This window comes from Rhopalosiphum maidis, chromosome 1, assembly GCF_003676215.2.
Source record: "Rhopalosiphum maidis isolate BTI-1 chromosome 1, ASM367621v3, whole genome shotgun sequence".
Classification (NCBI taxonomy): Eukaryota; Metazoa; Arthropoda; class Insecta; order Hemiptera; family Aphididae; genus Rhopalosiphum; species Rhopalosiphum maidis.
The window spans coordinates 48,158,803-48,179,721 of NC_040877.1; the positions used below are offsets into that span (position 1 = coordinate 48,158,803).

The following is a 20,919-nucleotide window of genomic DNA, read 5'->3' on the forward strand; positions in this document are numbered from 1 at the left end:
TTTAATATGTGCACCTAGATAACATATATATTTGTTATATTTTTAACTTATTATATATAATAAATATTAAAAAGTATTTTTGCACTATGAAAATATAGTATTTTCATTTATTTATACTTTATTTTTACATAATTCAATATCTTATGTAATAAATTACATTTTTATACTACTTAAGTATATTTATTTACAATTTCTCATAGATTTTTAACATTTAAAAGAAAACTTAATATATTATATTGCCACAAAGCATTCTGGCAGTCTTTTGTACTTAACACATAGAATTATTTTTATGCTGAGATCATGCAGATCTCATATCTACACTTTCTTCCATGTGCCTTTTTTTGATTTGTATAACACAAAAGATATCGCATAAAATATCAACGCCCAAATTAACATTGAAACAAATCCCATATAAACAGCTGTGTGATCAATAGACCAACCACGCATGGTTATACCTCGTAATGCTTCAATAGCCAATGTAATTGGGACAAACTTGTTGGTATACTTAACAAAATAACGAGCCCCTTGAGTAGGCCAAATAAAACCTAAAAATAAAAATTGTTTGAAAAATTATAATTTAATATTCAATAATAATTTATTTACCACATGCACACATTAACAAAAAATTAGTGCCAACTCCCGCAAATCCAGCTGCAAAATGACTGTCATTTGACAAAGCCAATACAAAACCTTCAAATAATAATAATAAAACATAATTGATATTAATAAATAAATTAGTAACAAGACACTAGTAATAAAACTAACCATATATCATTCCTGTTATTCCAATGACTATGAGAAGACTGAATCCAATCGTAATTGATCCAATATATGGATTGTCATAGAAGACATACATAATTATTAAAATTTCAACTGCTTGAATGCATATGTATATAATTTGAATAATTGAATGAGCTAATGCTATTTCAAGGTATGTCATACCAGAAGTTAATACCCGGTCTAGTATTCCATCATTTTGTTCATCGAGCATAACAAAAGTTGTGAAGATTAATGGCAAGAAAAACATACATCTAAAAAATGATTTTAAGTGATAGTTTATAAAATGTAAAGCCACATTATGGAAGATAATGGAATGCTTACTCAATTAATATATTTACTGATTTCAATAAATAATAAATATTGAGAACTTATCAACCAACTATCTAATTCTAGCATAAAAATAAATGAAAAATTTAGAAATACATACATGCATACTGTTCCCGGTGCGACAAAATGAGCAAAAGACCCAGAATTTGAACCATACAAAGCATCATGAATCTAAAATATAATAAATAGTTAAAAAATTTAACTATAAAATACTTGGATATGTTAATTTATAGTTTATGGTACCTTAATGGGGTAAGAAAATACTTTATCCAATGAATCTTTACAAGAACCAACTAGATTTTTGAAAGCATCAGCTAAACTCAATGTCACGTCCCTTTCAATTAAAATTGACATATACCTATCTAAAACATATCCATACGACTGAATGATTAAAAAAGTTATATTATAATTTCTTAAAAATTAAAATTACCTGAATCGTCAACCCAAAACTCCAAAAAACTCTGATCAACCACTTCATTCTTACTGTTTTCACCTAAGTTAACTCTATCCTTCAACGATTCTGTATAATTCCAATTAAACCGCAATAATGCCCAGATTTCATTTTTTCTTATAGCCGTTTTGGCATCTTCAATATTATAGTAGTCTCTCTGCACATAGTAACATTTTAAATTAATAGTATAATTATTACACACATGTTGATTTAAGTCTAAATTAACTAAATAGTAGGCATATTATTAAAAAAAAAAAAAAATGTATTCTTATTTACATACAATTTTGTAAGTTCTTTTATGAAGTTCATAAATTAATTGACAACTGCCATAAATATTTTCGTTCAAAAAACAATTATTATTGTGTTTGTAAGTAAAATTTGCACAGTCTCTTAAATTGATTTCTTCATTTATAATTCCAATTCTAATGTTTTTGGGATCATGTCCGATCGCCATATTGAAAAATAAAGTTATAATTATTGGTAGACCCAACATTAGATAAGTCATCCTAAAAAATGAGTTAATATCAAATACTTAAAAATATCTAAAGTATATAGTATGATATTACAAATGATTATCAATAATAATTATAATATTATTACTGTTTATTTCTCCAAAGTAAAAATCGATTTTTTAACATCTGAGCTCGAAATCGTCTTGTTTCGAATTTTCTGTTATTGTCTAAAGGTAACAATTTTTTTTGTACACCACCGTCAATTGGCAATGAAGACTTCTAAATAATAATGTAACTTTAGTAAGAAATATAATTTTTGAATATGTAAATATATAATTTTTTTAATGCATTAAAATTAATAGGTAGGTCTGTAGATATTTAGAGTAGGAACCTAGTTAATTATTGGCGCAACTAGAGATATTTATGGGGATACTAAATTAATTTAATTATTAAAGAATAGTTTCTTTAAGTTGCCCATTTTAACATTTACCTACTAATAATTCAAACAAAATATTTTTATCAATAAAATAATATTATAGATAATAGTCTTCTGACAGAGCCAGGATAGATGATATTATGACCCTCCTTGACATTTTTATAATAATTCAATATAATTGATTAATACTTTTGATATTTGAGCATAGGTCCATTCATTATATAACCATTATAACCTAACCTAAATGACAAATAATTATATGCATTTATTTATGTGATAAATGATTTTTATTAGAGTAAAAGTAGGTATCAACCATTTGAAAAACTAGTCGCATTTTACTTCTACTCGGCTGACATTCAAACCACTAATAGCGAACTAAGAAAATGTCAGCTAACATTAAAATTAAATCGTACATTTTTTATAACAGTCATAGTTTTTCTACGTTTTTGTTATCATTGAGTAACTCAATATTTATAATTATTAAAATAATTATTATGCATCATATCCAGGCACGTATACAAAAAAAAATCAGGGGGGGGGGTGTTACAAAATAAAGCAATACAAATTGTCCCGCAACTTAATAAAACAATTTTTTCCTCATTACTCGAAATTATTTCGGGGAGGGTGAGGGGTTGAACCCCAACCCCCCCGTATACGTACCTGATCATATCAGTAACAAAAGTCCTGGTTGCCCTTAATATTAAATAATATATAAATAGGTAGGTAGTGGGTACCTACCTAATGTGTAGGTATAATATAAAAAAGTATATTTTACAGGCACTAGAAGAAAGTTTGAAGCTAAAGAAAAAGAAATTATTTACTTGTATGACTTTTGATGTATCGATCATACACAACTTGAGGAACACGTCTTCTAAAGATGAGCATCCATAACATTTCATTAAATTTTCTGGAGCATCTTCTGATAGTATTATTCCACTTCTCATCATACCAACTGTGTGTGCTCTTCTAGCTTCCTCGATATAATGTGTAGTAATAATAATTGTTTTGCCTTCCGAAGACAAGTTAGATAAATGTAACCAGATTCTAAAACAAATATATTTTTGGTACGGACAAATGGTAAGTACTAAGTACGTTGTGGGTATAAAATATAAATACATTATTAGATGGATATTTTATGTACAGGTATCTAATTGGTTATTATATCTACTCGTACTTAATACAAGACTTACTTTTCACTCAGTATTGGATCTAAACCTACAGTAGGTTCGTCTAATATTAAAAGAGTTGGATTGTGGAGAAGAGCAACTGCGAGGGAAACTCTCCGTTGTTGGCCTCCACTAAAAAATAATAATTTTTAAATTTCATTATTCAGTTTATTCACGTATGCTAAACTCTATATATTTATTATCACATACAATGAAGTTAATGTGCTACTGATCAATTTTTAATTTTAGAAAAGAATTTGCAGCCCTTGTTTTTTGTGACACGAAGCAAATTTAAATTTATACTCCCTTGACGGGCGATATCTGCTACATAAAAATGTCAAGCATTTCGTATATCTGTTAACGCTGTACTTGTACATCCACTAATAGTTATTCTAACCAAGATTTCATTTTTTAAGGTTAAGTATTTTATTTGTGCTTACCTTAAATTGTTTATCAACATATTTCGTTTAGGCAAGTCAAATAAAGAATTGAAATATTTGTAACGAGTAATAATTTCATTTCGAGAACGACCAAAAATTGTTCCAAAATAGAAAAAAATTTCTTCGACGCTAAGTAAAGGATCTAAACATAAATCCTAAAAACACAATTCATTGTTATATTAATATAATCATGTATTAAAGTATTATTAATGCTAAAAATAAATTATATTACCTGTGGCATGTAACCGATATCATCAATCACATTTGATTCTAAATTAATGACACCGTTATCTAATTTCGTTCTTCCGACAATACAGTTTAAAAGGGTTGTTTTACCACATCCACTAGGTCCTAATAGACCATAGCTGAAAATAAAAAATAAACTTATCAACAACTGTATAATCACGTTATATGATATTGATGTAAAATAATTAGTGTATATTTTATTTATACATCTAATAATTAATATAATAAATGCCTTTGTATACATTGTATTTCTACGGACGGTCAGGGAGACTCCTCTGAGCACGATAGCTGATGCGTTATATCTTTTAAACGCACTTCGTACTTCAACAGAAGCCGTCGGTGGTGGCTGTGGTTGGATAGCGTCCCTACACATCCTATTAAATAAAATGTAAAATAAAACATAACATAAGTAGGTATCAAATTATTTTATTTAATGATAAAATTATTAGTCATTATACTGTGGATATCTTTATAATTTGATTTAACATATAGCATTTCTGCATATCGTAATAAGCTTTCATCACTCACGTTTCAAATATTTTTGTAGGTATAGTAGTACAACAAATTATATAGATACTACAGTATATCATAAACCCAAATACAGTTATTATATTCGAACTGTATTCTAGTAATACAGTGCTAAACAGATACTTTATTCTGAATTCTAATATAGTTAAGCATTTAAGCAAGTTAAACACATATTGTTAACGCCGATGTGTGAATATTATTGTCAACCAGCGACACTTTACTTAACACTATAAATTATAATAATAGCCAATAGGCCATATTATTATTAGCAACACGAGCACGGGTGCACGCCACAATATGCCAATGCTAGAACTCGTAATACGAGCAACGTCCATGATATTTTCCAGAAGATACTGCAGTTCTACATTGAATAACCTTAATATAAGACTAATGCTTGTCGTAGACTATTCACAGGCCACATCGTCGTGGTAACTTAATCATCCCGATTCTTAGGACTTAAATTAATATATTTATATAAATGTAATAGCCAATAGGTACGTATAGGGTATAGAATTTAAGTTATTTTGCATTTTATAAAATAATTCAATTTTCTAAAGTTGTTGCATTTATTATAAATTACCTATCTAACTTTTTCACAAACATCTAAGGGTCATGACGAACATTCTACGTTATTTAAATAATTATACATAATGTAAACAAGTGCAATGTCCTGTATAGCGATCACTACAGTACCTATCTAATAAATAGTAATGATCGATGACCATAAATTAATGTATAGCAACATAATATAAAGACAGGTATATAGGTACCTCTACTCATGTGATAGGTATATATATATATATATATATATACATTTATGAATTATAATTATTTGTCTTATTTCGTTTATAATACACTTATTGGCTTATACTTATAGGTCGATTGATGAATGATGACTTATAATCAGTTCAACCCGACTATATATAAATGCACTTGCCACTCATTTTAAGGTATACTAACTAGGCCACTAGGAATGGGCTGATTTCAGGTCAATTGGCATTACCATTGCTCTGCAGGACGACTGTCAACTATAATACATTTATGTATACAAAATATTTTATAATGATTTTAAAAATTTAATTTTATATTGTATAAGCCAGTTAGTAAATAAATTAGTCATTAATACGCCCAACTAAACATTTTGAGTTCCTGAGAAATTTTGATTTCCGTTATAATTATTAAATACCTATTAAATAATAATATTGATAGGTGTAATTACTAATTACTGTAAAATGTTTTCAAAAGCTTAAATGCTCATTACATTCTCTCTTTATTCATTAAACGATAACTTAAAAATATTATCATAATTTGTCAAAAACTGCGGCATGAACGAATAAAATTATTTTTCAAGACCAATATTTTTGTAAGATATTATTTATGTAATATATATACACATTAATCTATAACACTGATGTACGATATCAATAACATTAATCTTCATTAAAATTAATTTGTATGACCCTCCTCCTCCACAAACATTTCACTATCCACAAATTGCGTATCAGTACACTCATTATAATAATGTATCTACTTATATTATACTTAAATTGTTTGTATTTGTATTTAATTATAAACTGTTGTTAATTAGTTATGGTCAAATGGCACAATTGTGGGTAGGAGTTTAAGACGTTTAAGTAGTTATGATGTTATAATAGTTGTGCGTTCAAATCACTAAAAAAAATACAGTAAAACCTCTAAAAATCCAAATTTGAATTAATTCTTTATATTAAAGAAAAAACGAGAATGAACATGATTGGTGTATTACTCTGTATGACTACACATAATATATTTATTTATAAAAATAATGGGTATTAATAATAGAACCGCGAGGTACTAGTACAAGTAATTAAGTAAGCTTCTAATGCTTTTATATTATATAATCTATAAGTAATTATACAGTGAAACACTCTTATAATGGAATCACTCGGGATCAACCGATTCTTCCGTTACAAAAATATTAAATAGTAAAAACTGAAGAAATGACTTGCATTTATCAATAATTTGACAAGCAATCTATTTATTTTCAAGCTATTTATTTTAATCCAACATAATTTATATGAGCATTTAAGACAGTCGAAAACTTTATTTAAGCTTTAAAGTATCCTGTAAACAAATTCTAAGTATCAAACTCTGATATTAGAATTTTACTTGGCGATTACAACAATTTATCATTTTTTTTTTCAATTTGAAAGACACCCGTCCTAGTGAGTGACCCACCCAATTCCTGTACCTATCTCACTAGTCACTGGACAGCTTTTTTTCATCTCAAAATATCTTTCATATTTTATATTATAATTACACACCTCATACCTACTAGAACTGCGGCAGCATGAAATAGTATTATATAATATATAATACTATTGAAACTCACGTTGTTATAATATAATATAATATAACATATTATTATATAGGTAACCTATCCATATTAAATTGTATTGTCTCAAGTATCGCGAGATTCAAAATAACTACGTAATAAATCGGTAAGTTAACAGGTAACATAAAAATAAATGATGTAATTATTTAATTTTGTTGTTGTGTGGCTTTATAATAATAGGTAAATACGTAACAAAAATAAAAAATTATAAAATAATATATTTAAAATTTAATAATATCAACTAATAAGTACATAGATATCTATTATATTATTTTTATTCGAATAACATTCTATGGCCTTGAATTATATTAAATTATTCAAATTTTTAAAGTGAAAATTACTCGCTTATACTTTTATAAAGTTATAGTATAATTAGAATATTGTATTAAAAATAATACTATTAAAAGTGTTGATGGCAATATTAGATGACCCATATTTTTCAATTCTTTATTGCCTTAAATTGTTCTATTTTTTAAATGTGTATTACTCCATTGCAATATTATTATATTATTCCAATATGAAATTAAAAATTAGTTACCATTAATTACCCAATAGTAATTTGTAATAAAAATATTTAAAAATTATAAATAATATATACCGGTTTTTACATTTTATGAACAAACCTTTGACGCTTAATAGTCCTATAATATGTATTAACAATTAAACAATTGCATAAATTAAATTCTCATATAATATATCTTCAAAGTAAAGATATTATAAAAATGTCATAAAAAATAATCAACATATTCAATAAAATATAGTCATTAAAATGTATAGAATAAAAAGAGCAGCTAGGTATATCAATACTTACTGAAGGTTAGTTCACAAATAATTAATTTGAACAAATTATAATATTATATATTACAAAATCAGGATGAATGTTTGTTATTATAATTATTGTAATGGTAATTATGTCTACACTGTTGACAGATAAATGTATATTATTATTTATTATTAGAATTATATAATGTATACTAAATTCTGTATGTATTAAATAGTAGGTAGGTATTATAATAAAAAAAAACATTATTAATATTATTATAAATCATAATAATAATTTATTTAAAACTTCCAGGCAAAATTAGAATAATTCAAAAATTATTTTATTTGTATTTTATGATAAACATTTTATTAATTTCAATATCAAAAAAATTGCAGTTAGCAAAGACGGGATGTGATTGAAAAAAATATTGAAATATAATTTTTAACTTGAAAACAATATGATAAATTCCCTGTGTGCAAAATGACGAGCGTTAGTTCTCGGCGATGGTGATTTTAACTTATAATCGTAACCTCGCAATTTAACTTTTATAATTTATTAACGATACATTTTAAAATAATTATTTATGACGTTATGTGTAAGAGATATAGAGGTATGATAATTATGTTGATTATGTGAAGTCCTAAATTTGATTTCACATAGAAGTACAAATTATATTTATTTAAAATTTAACTTCTCCAGGTAATTACTGCATTCTAAAAATAATTTAGAGTTTACTGTAAATCGCAGAGCTTTAATACAGTGTTTATAGTTTAAACTTTATCAAGAGTTCGTAAAAAAGTAAAGATACAAGGTTAATAAAAAATGAAACATAGTACTATAAAGTAGGTGACCTTATATAAGTAAATATAAGTTATACACTCAAACTATTATAGTTTTAAGTATGAGTAGGTACATCAAATAAAATACAATATAAATATCATACAATTTACATCTTATTCAGAACTTCATTTTTATAAATACAACTAATATTATAATCATGCTTTGAAAATGATTTGTTTTGATTTTCAAATATAAAATTTCATCTTCATAACAATATTCTAAAATTTCTGGTAAAATTGTAAGTCTTAATCAGACAACAGCTAGAATTTTTAGATTAAAAAAAAATAACTAGAATATTATTTATACATTTATATATGTTTATTTGTATGTCAAAAATATGATTACAAAAATCCAAATAATTCAAAAAAATAATAACTATACTTGAAATGTGAAAAAGGTGGGCAAGTGGGTATCGCTCTGCTATACCTAGGTGCATTAGGTGTAGAGAAGAATTTGTTATAGAGTAAATTATAATGGATTTTGTTAAAATTAGAATTCAATTATTCAATGATGACCTATTATGAAAAACGTATTCTAAACAATTTTCTCGAAAAAAATCTTAAAGGTATAAACTATTAATTATTATACCGACTTACCTAGTTAATTATTAACTAAATTAAGGATAATTCAATTTTAATACATTTATTGATTTCTACTCTTACATGAAGTAACTTAATAACTATAATTTCTAAGAAATAATTCATTATTATAATTTTGGTGTGGTCCTTCTATTAATATTGTATTATAATTTATAGATAGATTCCTTGATGATGGCCTCAATGCTCTCAATCCAGTATTCTAAAATCTAACAATTTCTTTCTCTTGCATTTATAATATTTAACTTGATTACATAATTACGAGTATTAGATATTTTTATAGTTTTAATATATATGTTGCCGCATAGTTCAATGGCACATATTATAATTTAATAAAAACTACCTCGTGACCAATAAGAAGAATAAATAAATGTTTAGTTCTAATTATAATACCTATCATTCAATATTCAAAGCTACTTAAATTAATTTATGTAGATTATTTAGATTTTTAAAAGTAGATAATAGATGATACCTATTTAAATTTACACTTTTATATCTAATTTACTATAAAAAAAACAAACAATGATAACGGTTCTATATTTTATAAAATGTAGTAAAACACAAAAAAACTGTTAATCGGTACCTATTCTGCAATATATCTTGGATATATATAATACATAATATCTATAAATTTAAGAAAATTGTATAGCATTAGTTAAATCAATCTAATTTAAATAAGTAGTTATTAATAGTTTAAAAAAAAAATTATTGAATTTTATAAATTGTTTTTTGATTCTCATAAAAATAAATGATAATTTAATTACGTATGATTATTATTATCTAATTAATATTATTAAAATATCTATATAGGTATAGTGAATGTGATGATAGTGTAGTACATAGACATAAATACATAATATAACATAATATCATATTACGTCTTTACACGTAATTGATGTAAAATGATTTAATGTATAATTATATGAAAATTCTATTATCCGCGTTCTTATATAATTTATGATATATATATATATCATTTTAACATAGTCATTGGTACTTCTAAAAAAAAAAAATCTGAATATATTTATACTTAAAACCCTAGATAATTAGCGATCTAAGCGGTACACCTACCTTCCCCCTAAATTGATGTATTAGCATATAGGTATACCTATATTGGAATTTAAAAAAAAAAAAAATGTTTTACTTTTGTACTTGGATTTGAGAATGTATGATGTCGTTCAAAAAATTAAACAGAAAAAAATAGTAGTTTTTTCTGACTTTAAATTATGTAAAAAAAATATTTCCGAAAATATTAAAACTTTTCATGATAGTGAGAAGTGTTTATTTTTAAAACAATCACTCTGCATGTACAATATCATATACCTTATACTTAAGCATAACTTTGACCGCTGAATTACTATAGTGTCAATTCAATGTTATCCAATTAATATTAATTAAATAAATGGTATACAAGAATGGCAATAATATCAATCATTGTATTTCCGATTAACTAGTTCATTATCAATATAAGTGTATAACTATATAAAATAATACCAACTATTAAAATTCAATTAAAAAAAAAATGACATTGAAAAAAAAATATATTTCCGGCATGATAAAACATTCGTTACCATTTATCACTAATTACAAATCAATTTTGATACTTATTATTAATAAAGAAAAAATTGACGAAATCTAATATTACTGGGAGTAAGGAACGGAGAAGAAATTGTAAATTATAGGAAAGAATAGTAACAGTATACCTGTTTTTGTTGCAATTGGGCTTGAAAGATCTGTAAAATGCCGAAGTAGAATAATGTTAATATTATAATTGTATAATATAATATTTATCATCTGTATAATTGTTTATAAATGTATAAAGTATAAGTAATTATAAATAATATAATATAATATATAAAATCGTTGTTATAATAACTTATTTACTGTATTTACATTATTACTGTATAAAAATCTGAAAATTAATTTACCCTCATTTATCTACATAATTATGTTATTAGACAGTAATTATAAAGCCTAATTAATTTAAATTATATTATGTACAAATTATTTTATGTAAATATTGTAAGATTGGTAACACTACACAATATGAAGTGTTAAATATAAATTTTAAAAATATGAAATTTGTTTTCACAACCTTACTAATATTATGTAATACGGTAGTGTATCCGTATGTATCTATTATATCATAATGTATGATTCCAGAATGGAATTGAAGGAAATATTTAGTACACCCAACGGTCTGTCACAGGCCGTCTGTGCATGCATTTGTATTTATCTAATGCATTAAAAGCTTAATGAATTACATTTTAAGACCTGTCAGTTTTAACAGGAAACTTCAAAGTAAAAACTAATTTTTTGTTATCTAATTGAAATAATTTAACTACGTTTTGCACATCCACTGATACAACTAGTTTATTATGTATTGGAATGAATAAAAAATTGTCTCGTATGTTATTCTGCACTGACCATATATTATTACCAAATCAATGTCCTACTTTCACCATGCTGTGATTGTGTATCGATGAACATTTTAAATTTAATTCCACTGCAGCTAATAAAGTGTAATTACTTATGGCAGTTTTTAAAATCTTATGTCATATAGGTAACTTTATTTTATTAACACGCGCGCGCGCGCGCGTATATAAATATATATATGTATACGTGTATCAATAGTGTTGTGTATGGCGTTATGTTCGTTATACAGATACATTATAAACAAGTAACCTATATATAGTGTATGTTTTTTCTACAAAAATATTTAAAAAATGTTTTGACAGCTAATGAAGAACAAAACTGTAAGTACCTACAAATCAATAGGTTCAAATCAAAATAATTTTACTAAATAACAATAATTATACAAAAATTCGCTCAAACATGGGTATTGCTATAGACATTAAAATATATAAGTATAGTGTAAACTACATATAGTTATATACATGAAATGCAATAAACACGATGCCAAGTTTAAGGTAACCTATATGCATGTTATGTAACGTAAAGCCACGGAATAAAGGGAAAGTACAAAATAAAAAAAAAAAAAAATATGAACTACCTATACCTATCTATCTAACGTTATTGTTGCTCCGGAGTCCGGGTCAACACTTTTCGACGCGTTTTTTTAATGTGAAATATATACCTATATAACAAAAACCACTAACTACACCTATATATAAATATATAATGCATTTTATATTTTTAAGACGACTGGTTTGCTTTCAGTAGCTATTCAACTGCTAAATGATAGATTAATATCAATACAAAAATATATATATATATATTTTTTATAAAGATTTCAGCTAGATCTTACATAGGTAATTACATAATTTTATTTTATTGATATTTTATGTTTTTGAAAATATAAATAATTTTTTTTCATTATGTTTCTAATAAGTGAAATATCTGAATAGTCAAAAGATTTTGTTATGTATGGCTACATAAACAAAATAAATACATTTATTTAATATACAATTATTAAATATTAATAAAATTATTATTTTAATTAATTGTTTGTTGCTTAGATTAATTTAGCCTTAAGTTAAATGGAACTGTGCCGTTCTATAATAAGTATTATGCAAATTTCTATATTTTACAATTATACAGTATATTTAATGTAGGTATATAAAATGTCTCCTCGAAGGTCTTTTACGTAAAATTCATAAAAGTCCTATGAGTTCCATGAATATATTATAGTCATCACGTCACTACTAAATAAAAATATGACATATTAATGTTTTAACCTCATTTGACGGCCAACGTTCAAGTTTTTTTTCTGGTTATGAAAAATATCCTAACTCATGAAATTTAATAGTAAACAACGTCATATACATATACTTGTTTGATCATAGAATAAAAACTCCGAAATACGATGAAAGCTCTTAACAAGGTCCATAAATAAACTAAACGTATAATAATATCATGTATATTTGTCTATACTCGTATGTGTATATACTATATATATATATTGTGTGTATGTGATTTTTTGAATATAAATATTATAAAGTAAATCGTTTTAGAATATTTTTATTGCTTCATTAATTGTGAATATACGTAATTATAAAATGAAATGTATAATTACGTGTGTAAGTATTAGAATAAATTATAAAGTTCATCTAAAAGTGAAATCTGAGCCTTGAATCCATTAACCTTGACCGAAGGAGAACACATACAGAAAGCAAAAGTGTTCCCGGAGAGAATAAATATAATATTATGAACCCCTCAGGCATTTGAACCAAATGAAATAATGGAGATGTAATAGATATAAAAAAATTAAAAATACAGATCTTCAATTGAAGAATAGTCATAAACAATAAATTAAAGTAATCTGGCCTTTATTAAATTTATCGTATAATCTTGTAAGTACTTATACGTATATAATTATATAATTATATTAAACGAGTAGGTATTATTGTTAAAAAAAGTATATATATATATATATGTGATCAAACGTTTTCTATATACAATAATTGATTACTCATAAAGTCATAACCATAAGTCATAACAGTGATTGAAATCTTGTTTTATATTTAATTATTTATAGATACTCGTCTAACTTATTTTATTCATTTGGTTTGATTATGTCATCGATAATTTATGAATGATTTAATACAATCAACGGTTTTCATGTTTTAAAAATTTCAAACGGAAAAAATTTATCCTTAATATATTTTGTAATTAATTATTATACTATTCTACAATATAAGCTATACGTGATACTTGTATCACAGTAGGTATTTCCTGTTTATATGAAATTTAAATAAGCGTGTTTATAATAATCTAAATAACACAATTTTCTTGTAAGTAACCAAATGGCAAAAACTAATAAATTGACTAATTATGTTAGAATAAAGTTAATTAATTTTTGATAATAATAGGTAATTATATGTACCCAGCATTATATTTATGAAAATTATATATGTGTAAATATTTTTATTTATATACCTATAAGAATATACAATTTATTATAACATATAATATTCTGAAAGTACCTCGTAGCTAAACCAGTAAATTATATATTACATATTATCAGTCTATCATGTGTATACGAAAATATGATACACTACCTACCTATACATTAAGGTAGGTATTTAACAAACAGATATTATATTTGAATCAATAAATAGTTTAAACTTTTTTCGCATTAGACGTTTGTTGATTATGAAATAATAATTTTGTAGATTTTGCAAATACTTATCATAGTGTTGTATAATATTCCAACTAACTGTCTAACTATAACTGTTTAACAATATTTCCCTATATCAGAGGGTACGAAAGGCGTATGTTCTTAGAGTCCAATAGCCAATTATCTACTACAACATGTACCAGGTATCTATCATAAAGTTTTTATTCTTAAATTTCACATATTGTATATTTACCTAACGTTTAAATATATTCACTAAAATCGTGTATCATTTTAAATAATCTTAAAAGTAATAAAAGTTAAATCAGAGAAAAATGATCTTTTGTCAGTTATAATAATATATAAGTATAGGTATATAGCTGTATAACTATTCACAATATTAGCTTGCCTATTTTTACTATTAACCTATACATATTATGTGAATACTATTTATTATAAATTACGATTTGAAGTGGGGATTTGCGAGGACAACTTAAAATAAATAAACAATGTAAATAAAATTATATTTTAAAAGTAGGTACTTATGCGAGTATAAAAAGTGCTTTGTGGGACCCGTTCTTTACATTGTTTTTCGTCATTACCTCTTTTATATAAACACCCTATTCGGACTATTTTTGTTTATAAATTATTACATCTACTAAATTTACTGACACACGCGCGAAAATAAAATATTTAAATATATTTTAATGGGGGAAAAAAACATGAAATTCTCAGGGCCACCGAGATGTACCTACGGATATTATGTCTACTTGGACAACTATAAGTATAACAGATAATAAGCCTATTTTTTCCCATTTCCCACATAACGGAGTTTAAACTCTCTGAGATATTACTTTTGAATCATGGCTTTATCGATATATGGCCGAATTTATTGTTTCAATAACTAAACACGACTACACCCGGTTAGGCTATAATGATACAAATTAATATTGTATTATATTGACAAATATTAAGTTTGTTGATGTTGATTGTTAACAATTTTTTTTTATTAATATTTATTAGCACGGATTTTGATATGGTTAAGTTAAGTTACATGGATACATAGAAATATATTTTACCAGTTTCCTAAAGATTTACCTGTAGCGAAGACCCGAAAATTATGAAGGGCTGTAATATATGATGTATTGATATGTGTCGTAAGAATCAATACTAGTTGACCTTACATACGAATATAATAATAAAAAAAAACTGTTCACCAACTGCAGTTTAAAAGATGACCGTGACATACACTATTTGATTAAAATTCACACACAATAATATAAGGAATACAAGTGAAAAATACTTCAGTGATGGATGGCAATACTTTTATACAAAAAAAATGATGTCCTCGTAAAGTATGCGGAAGTACATATTATTTTTATCTTTCAAGTGGTGTTTAAATTTGTCAAGATAAACATAATTTAAAAACTTAAAATTTAATATATTTAAATTAAATACAATAATCTACGTAGTTTAATAAAATAGCCAGACAATAATAATACATGCTAACGACTATAGAAATAGTTATTTATTAAAATATATATAGGTATAAGCTATTTTCTGCAAGTAAAATATACTTATATTATTACTTATACTTTATACAAATACTTATATTTTTAGCCAACTCGTGTACCTATATATTTTAGTTTTAACTGATCAACTTTTAACTGAAATATACTTATTTAAAATCTTTTCATAATAACAAAATAATTAAATTAAATATTTTAAAACAGTTTAATTAATATTATGTAATTTGTATAAATTAAAAAGACATAAAAAATTCAATCTTGCGTTAGGAACAGTTTTGAAAAATAGCCATACTTAAATTATTAATAAATATCAACGCTACCTACGTAATAAAATGTAATTCATATTATTACCTATAGAAATAAGTACATTTTATTTTATTATCTTATTGAGTAGGTATATAACCTGAAAAAAGATAACTTTTGTTTCCATCATTGAATTAAAAATAATTGTATAACTATAACCTGACCCATAAAACTTATTTTTTCTAAATAAATATATTATTATATTATTTCAAACATTTGATCAGTCTAAAGTTAAACTTATTAAATATTCAATGATAAAATAATTATATTAATAATTAAAAGTTTTGCGTGAAACACTTAAGTAAAATAAATAAAATGAGTTCGCAGATTAGTCTTTTAAAACAGCTAAATCTATTAAATCTATTCACAAAAGAAAAATTCAAAATAAAAAAATGCTCTAAATTGTTTAATAATTTATTTTTTATACATTTTAAATAGGTATCTTAGTTTGTTTGGATCCGATTTATGACAATTTAATATTTGATAATGTGTATGCCGTAAGTAGGTACTATTCAAACGTATATCAATTAGACAAAATGTCAACAGGATTATCTAACCTTTACGAATTTAAACCTTTCCAGGACTAAGATTTAGATATATGTACCTATAGTCTGCAGTCACTAATCTTATATTAACAAGGCAATTGGCAAAGCAAATATGAAATAAGAATAACCTAAAATATTATATAAGATGATTTAAATGTTTTAATGGAACCACAAAAAAAACTGGTGTAAGCAGAAGCCTGTTACTGGTATGTACATACTAGTATACTACAACCATTCATTAATGAAACAGGCCCAATGAAAAATACGATATTATTGAAATTAAAAAAGTTTATTGGACTGCTTATTAATATAAATATGCTTATTTATTATAAATATTTATTTAATTCAATTTTAGAATATAGATCATATTATATGCTAATAAGTTATTACTTATTATGAATTATGATACATATGTATTATTAAATAGGTACCTTCTTATACTTCTATAATTTTAACATTATTAAAACTACCAATAACAAACAAAAGTTAAATAAAATACCTTTTTTTTTTTGTAAATAATTTAAATTACAAAAAATAAAAGAACCAAGACATGGGTAATTATTATAATATATTTAGATATAATATAAACACCTAAATAATTACATAAATATGTACCTATTATACAAAATTATTGTATGGGTACCTAGATACAGATAGTAGTTAGGAGAACTACAGTGAACCCATCTGTGAAAATCTAAATAGAAATATAATATTACAATGTCTATTAAAATATAATTGAATCTTAAAACATTTTCTAACTCATCTGTGATACGAAATTTGTGTTAAGTTTAGTTTTAGTAGGTATATTGTGTACGGAAATATACTGTAGAAACAAAAATAAAAAAGCTGATGATAATAATTTATGTTTTATTCCATAAATAGATAGGGTTATTGATTATTTATTTTAACGATTTAAATATAATAGCCATTTGGCTATCGTAATGTATAGATAGGTCAATTACCTATAAATTATCACACTTGCACATAGTTACGGAAAATCGTGTATTGATAGTTAAGAAGGAAAAAATAAGTGACGAAGGACGTGTTGCGTGCGCAGTGCGCACACATGGACAGCTTATATGGTTATTAATAAAACTGGGCCACACTATCAATTGTTACGAAATGCATTCGTTTTCTTTTAAAAACTACTTATTAAATTCAACATTTTAACAGCTTAAAATATTTTTAAAAAGTCAAAGAAGTTATCTTCTTCATACGTATTATGACCGTTATATGATATTAATAACATATTTTACTAATTGTTTGATCCGGATATTTTATTTATAAAACAGTTACCAAATATACGTGTATTTTTTATGATTTATTTTATATAACAACCATCTACATCAACCATATAGCTTATGTATTTTATATATTTTATTCGAAAACGATTAAAAAAAATTAATTTACTACAAAAGTATTCCTTCAGCACCTAGCTATTTATCTAAACAATGGATTTACTACATACATACCTGATACCTTCATATAGCTAACAATGATCACTTAATAGAATATAAGTATAATAAATTTGTTAACTCATATTTTGTACTACATTTAGACTTTAAAAATATTTATACACAGTATTATTAAATTTAAATTAAATTCTGAATATTTTATAAATACATATGGATTTTTAGGTATTTTTACTTGAAATATTATTTGACTTACTTGGTAAGTTATACGATAATCCTTCCGAAAATCCAATCATGTGTGTACTAGAAGATCCGACCTGGTACTGGAATGATCAGTACCAGACTATAACATACGAGGTCTTGTTAACATTGTTGATGTCACAGTCACACGGGGTTATTACTTACTAGTTTGTGGCCATCGACCATCAGCCTCGATATAACATACCACTCGTTTTATTAGGCAGGTATCTCCAACCATTCACACTATTCTACAGGAAGCCCCTCCATTTTTTTTTGTTTTGTTTTTGCAACACGGTGTAATTTTAAGTGAACGAAAATACATTTAGAATGTAGATAAAGATATTGTACACTGCAGCAACATTATGTAACAACAAATAAAAATATAGGTATACCTACGTAATATATTATTATACATAACATTTTATGTATGTGTATTATTATACTTGTATTTTATAAACGCGGTTTACGTAGGATCGGTATACATACTACCTAGTATATACGTCCTACATTATATTATTGTATCCACATTAAAAATAAAAAAATAATTTTCTTAAACATTCTTCTTAAAGCACATTTACAATTTTAATAAGGTACCTACGTACTTAATAACTGTAATACATATATTTTAGTTCATTTTATATATTTTATAGTTTAGGTATAGGTACTGAACGCCGGCGTGAATAATGGTAATAATTTACATACTTTAATATAACAATTTAACAAGCATACCTAAGTAAATAAAATTCTCGACCCTCGTTTTCATACAAACAAACAAATTTAAATATATTTAATATTTAGATCAATGTTTCTACTTATTTACTTCAACTGAAATAACATTTTGAACATTCTGACTGCAATGTTTTGAACATTTAAGACAGTTATTTTTAATAACGAAATTTATTCAACATAGTGTATGAAACAATGTTCGAGATTTTATATTTGCAAGGAAATGGACTTTTCTTATTTACGTTATAGTATTAATTTATTTGCCTTATAAATAAGAATAACCTCAGAAAAAAATAACATCGGAAACTTAGTCCCCGAAAATATAACCACGGAAAAAATAACCCTAAAATAAAAATGAATGTGTTTCTATCTAATTATAAACGTGTAATACAATTTCAATAATATAATAATTTTAAACAAATAGTCAATATTTTCGTAAATTTTTCATAGGTTTACAATAATTTATCATTGAATTCAAATTTAAAATTATTCGTGGGCAGGCACATAGCCAGAGGGCATGTTACAGGTGTAATAGTAACACTCCCCCTCAGTCGTGGTATACTCATGGATTTACATTTTGTTTTTATTAACAATAATATTTAAATTTTTCTCATAAACCATTATTTATTTGTACAATAAATTATAAAGTATACGTAAAGTTATTAATTTGATGAAATTTCTAGCTACGCGTCTGTTTGTGGGAACATAAAAATTGTACGTATGTATGTTATAAATTATATTATACGCAATGACATTATACTAGTATTTAGATTAATTTGCAAAATCTTACAAAATCTCATTTTTCTCATGGTTATTTTTTCTGGGGTTATTTTTTCGCGGTACTTACCGTATTAATTAAAATAAAAAAATAAGAAAAAATTCAAATTTAATCTTTGTTTTAAAAAATGTATACTTATCAACAAGTATAAAATAATATGATATACAATATATTATTTTAGAAGAAATAAACAGCAGCATTGTATAAATTAAACTTAAAATTCGTAAAAATGTAGGAATCTTAAGGTTTTTATACAAAAAAAAAGTATCTAGGTACAATAAAATAGGTACCTAAATGATCAAAGATCATCAATTGATAATGATAAATGCAACATAATATATAGGTAGGTAAGTAATTTTAGACGCACTACCAATAAATATCTACTTGCATCTTGCATTATACATTGTACCAAAATATTACCTAATTATTTTATCACAGTCTATAGGTATATAAGATATATAACCTTAACATTTAACTGCAGCATTTAACTAATGCTTAGTCAATTACTTCAATTTGCCGTTACCTACTGCTTAGAAGTACCAATTATGGTACTACACTATTACTATCCATACTTGTTGAGTTTACAGCTATATTATATTACAATATGGTTATTGATTATAGTGTTATAATAGCGTAGCCATATTTAAGTAAACATTCATTTAAATAAATATAAAATATGTACAATTGTATAAATGTGAATTAACTAAACATACTTAACATTTACCATTTTTAAGCTTTTCAAATAGATATTTATTTATTATTATAAGTACCTACGGCTACAAATAAACTATAAATCTAAAATATTTGAAGCCGTAATAAGATTATAGAAATTGTAGTTATAATAGTTAAGCATACCTATAAGACTGTAACATTAATTATAAATATAATTACCTATATAAACTTTTAAACT

The 20,919-nt window shown here is 24.8% G+C and overlaps 1 protein-coding gene across 2 annotated transcripts; it reads right to left on the minus strand.

The window, feature by feature from the left end:
- Positions 1–82: 82 nt before the first annotated feature.
- Positions 83–19,026, minus strand: LOC113561228 (ABC transporter G family member 23-like). 2 transcript variants are annotated; one of them, XM_026967530.1, is made up of 15 exons: positions 18,671–19,026; positions 18,522–18,608; positions 4,541–4,672; positions 4,285–4,417; positions 4,053–4,207; positions 3,637–3,744; positions 3,268–3,490; positions 2,159–2,289; positions 1,839–2,064; positions 1,538–1,715; positions 1,351–1,469; positions 1,208–1,278; positions 766–1,031; positions 604–690; positions 316–545 (listed from the first exon to the last, which is right to left on the minus strand). In XM_026967530.1, the coding sequence occupies exons 3-15, from the start codon at positions 4,669–4,671 to the stop codon at positions 316–318; spliced, it is 2,058 nt and encodes a 685-aa protein (XP_026823331.1). In that variant the 5' UTR covers position 4,672; positions 18,522–18,608; positions 18,671–19,026. The 2 variants fall into 2 exon arrangements, with proteins under 2 accessions (XP_026823332.1, XP_026823331.1); XM_026967531.1 differs by lacking the exon at positions 18,671–19,026 and having other exon boundaries at positions 83–545; positions 18,522–18,664.
- Positions 19,027–20,919: the final 1,893 nt, after the last annotated feature.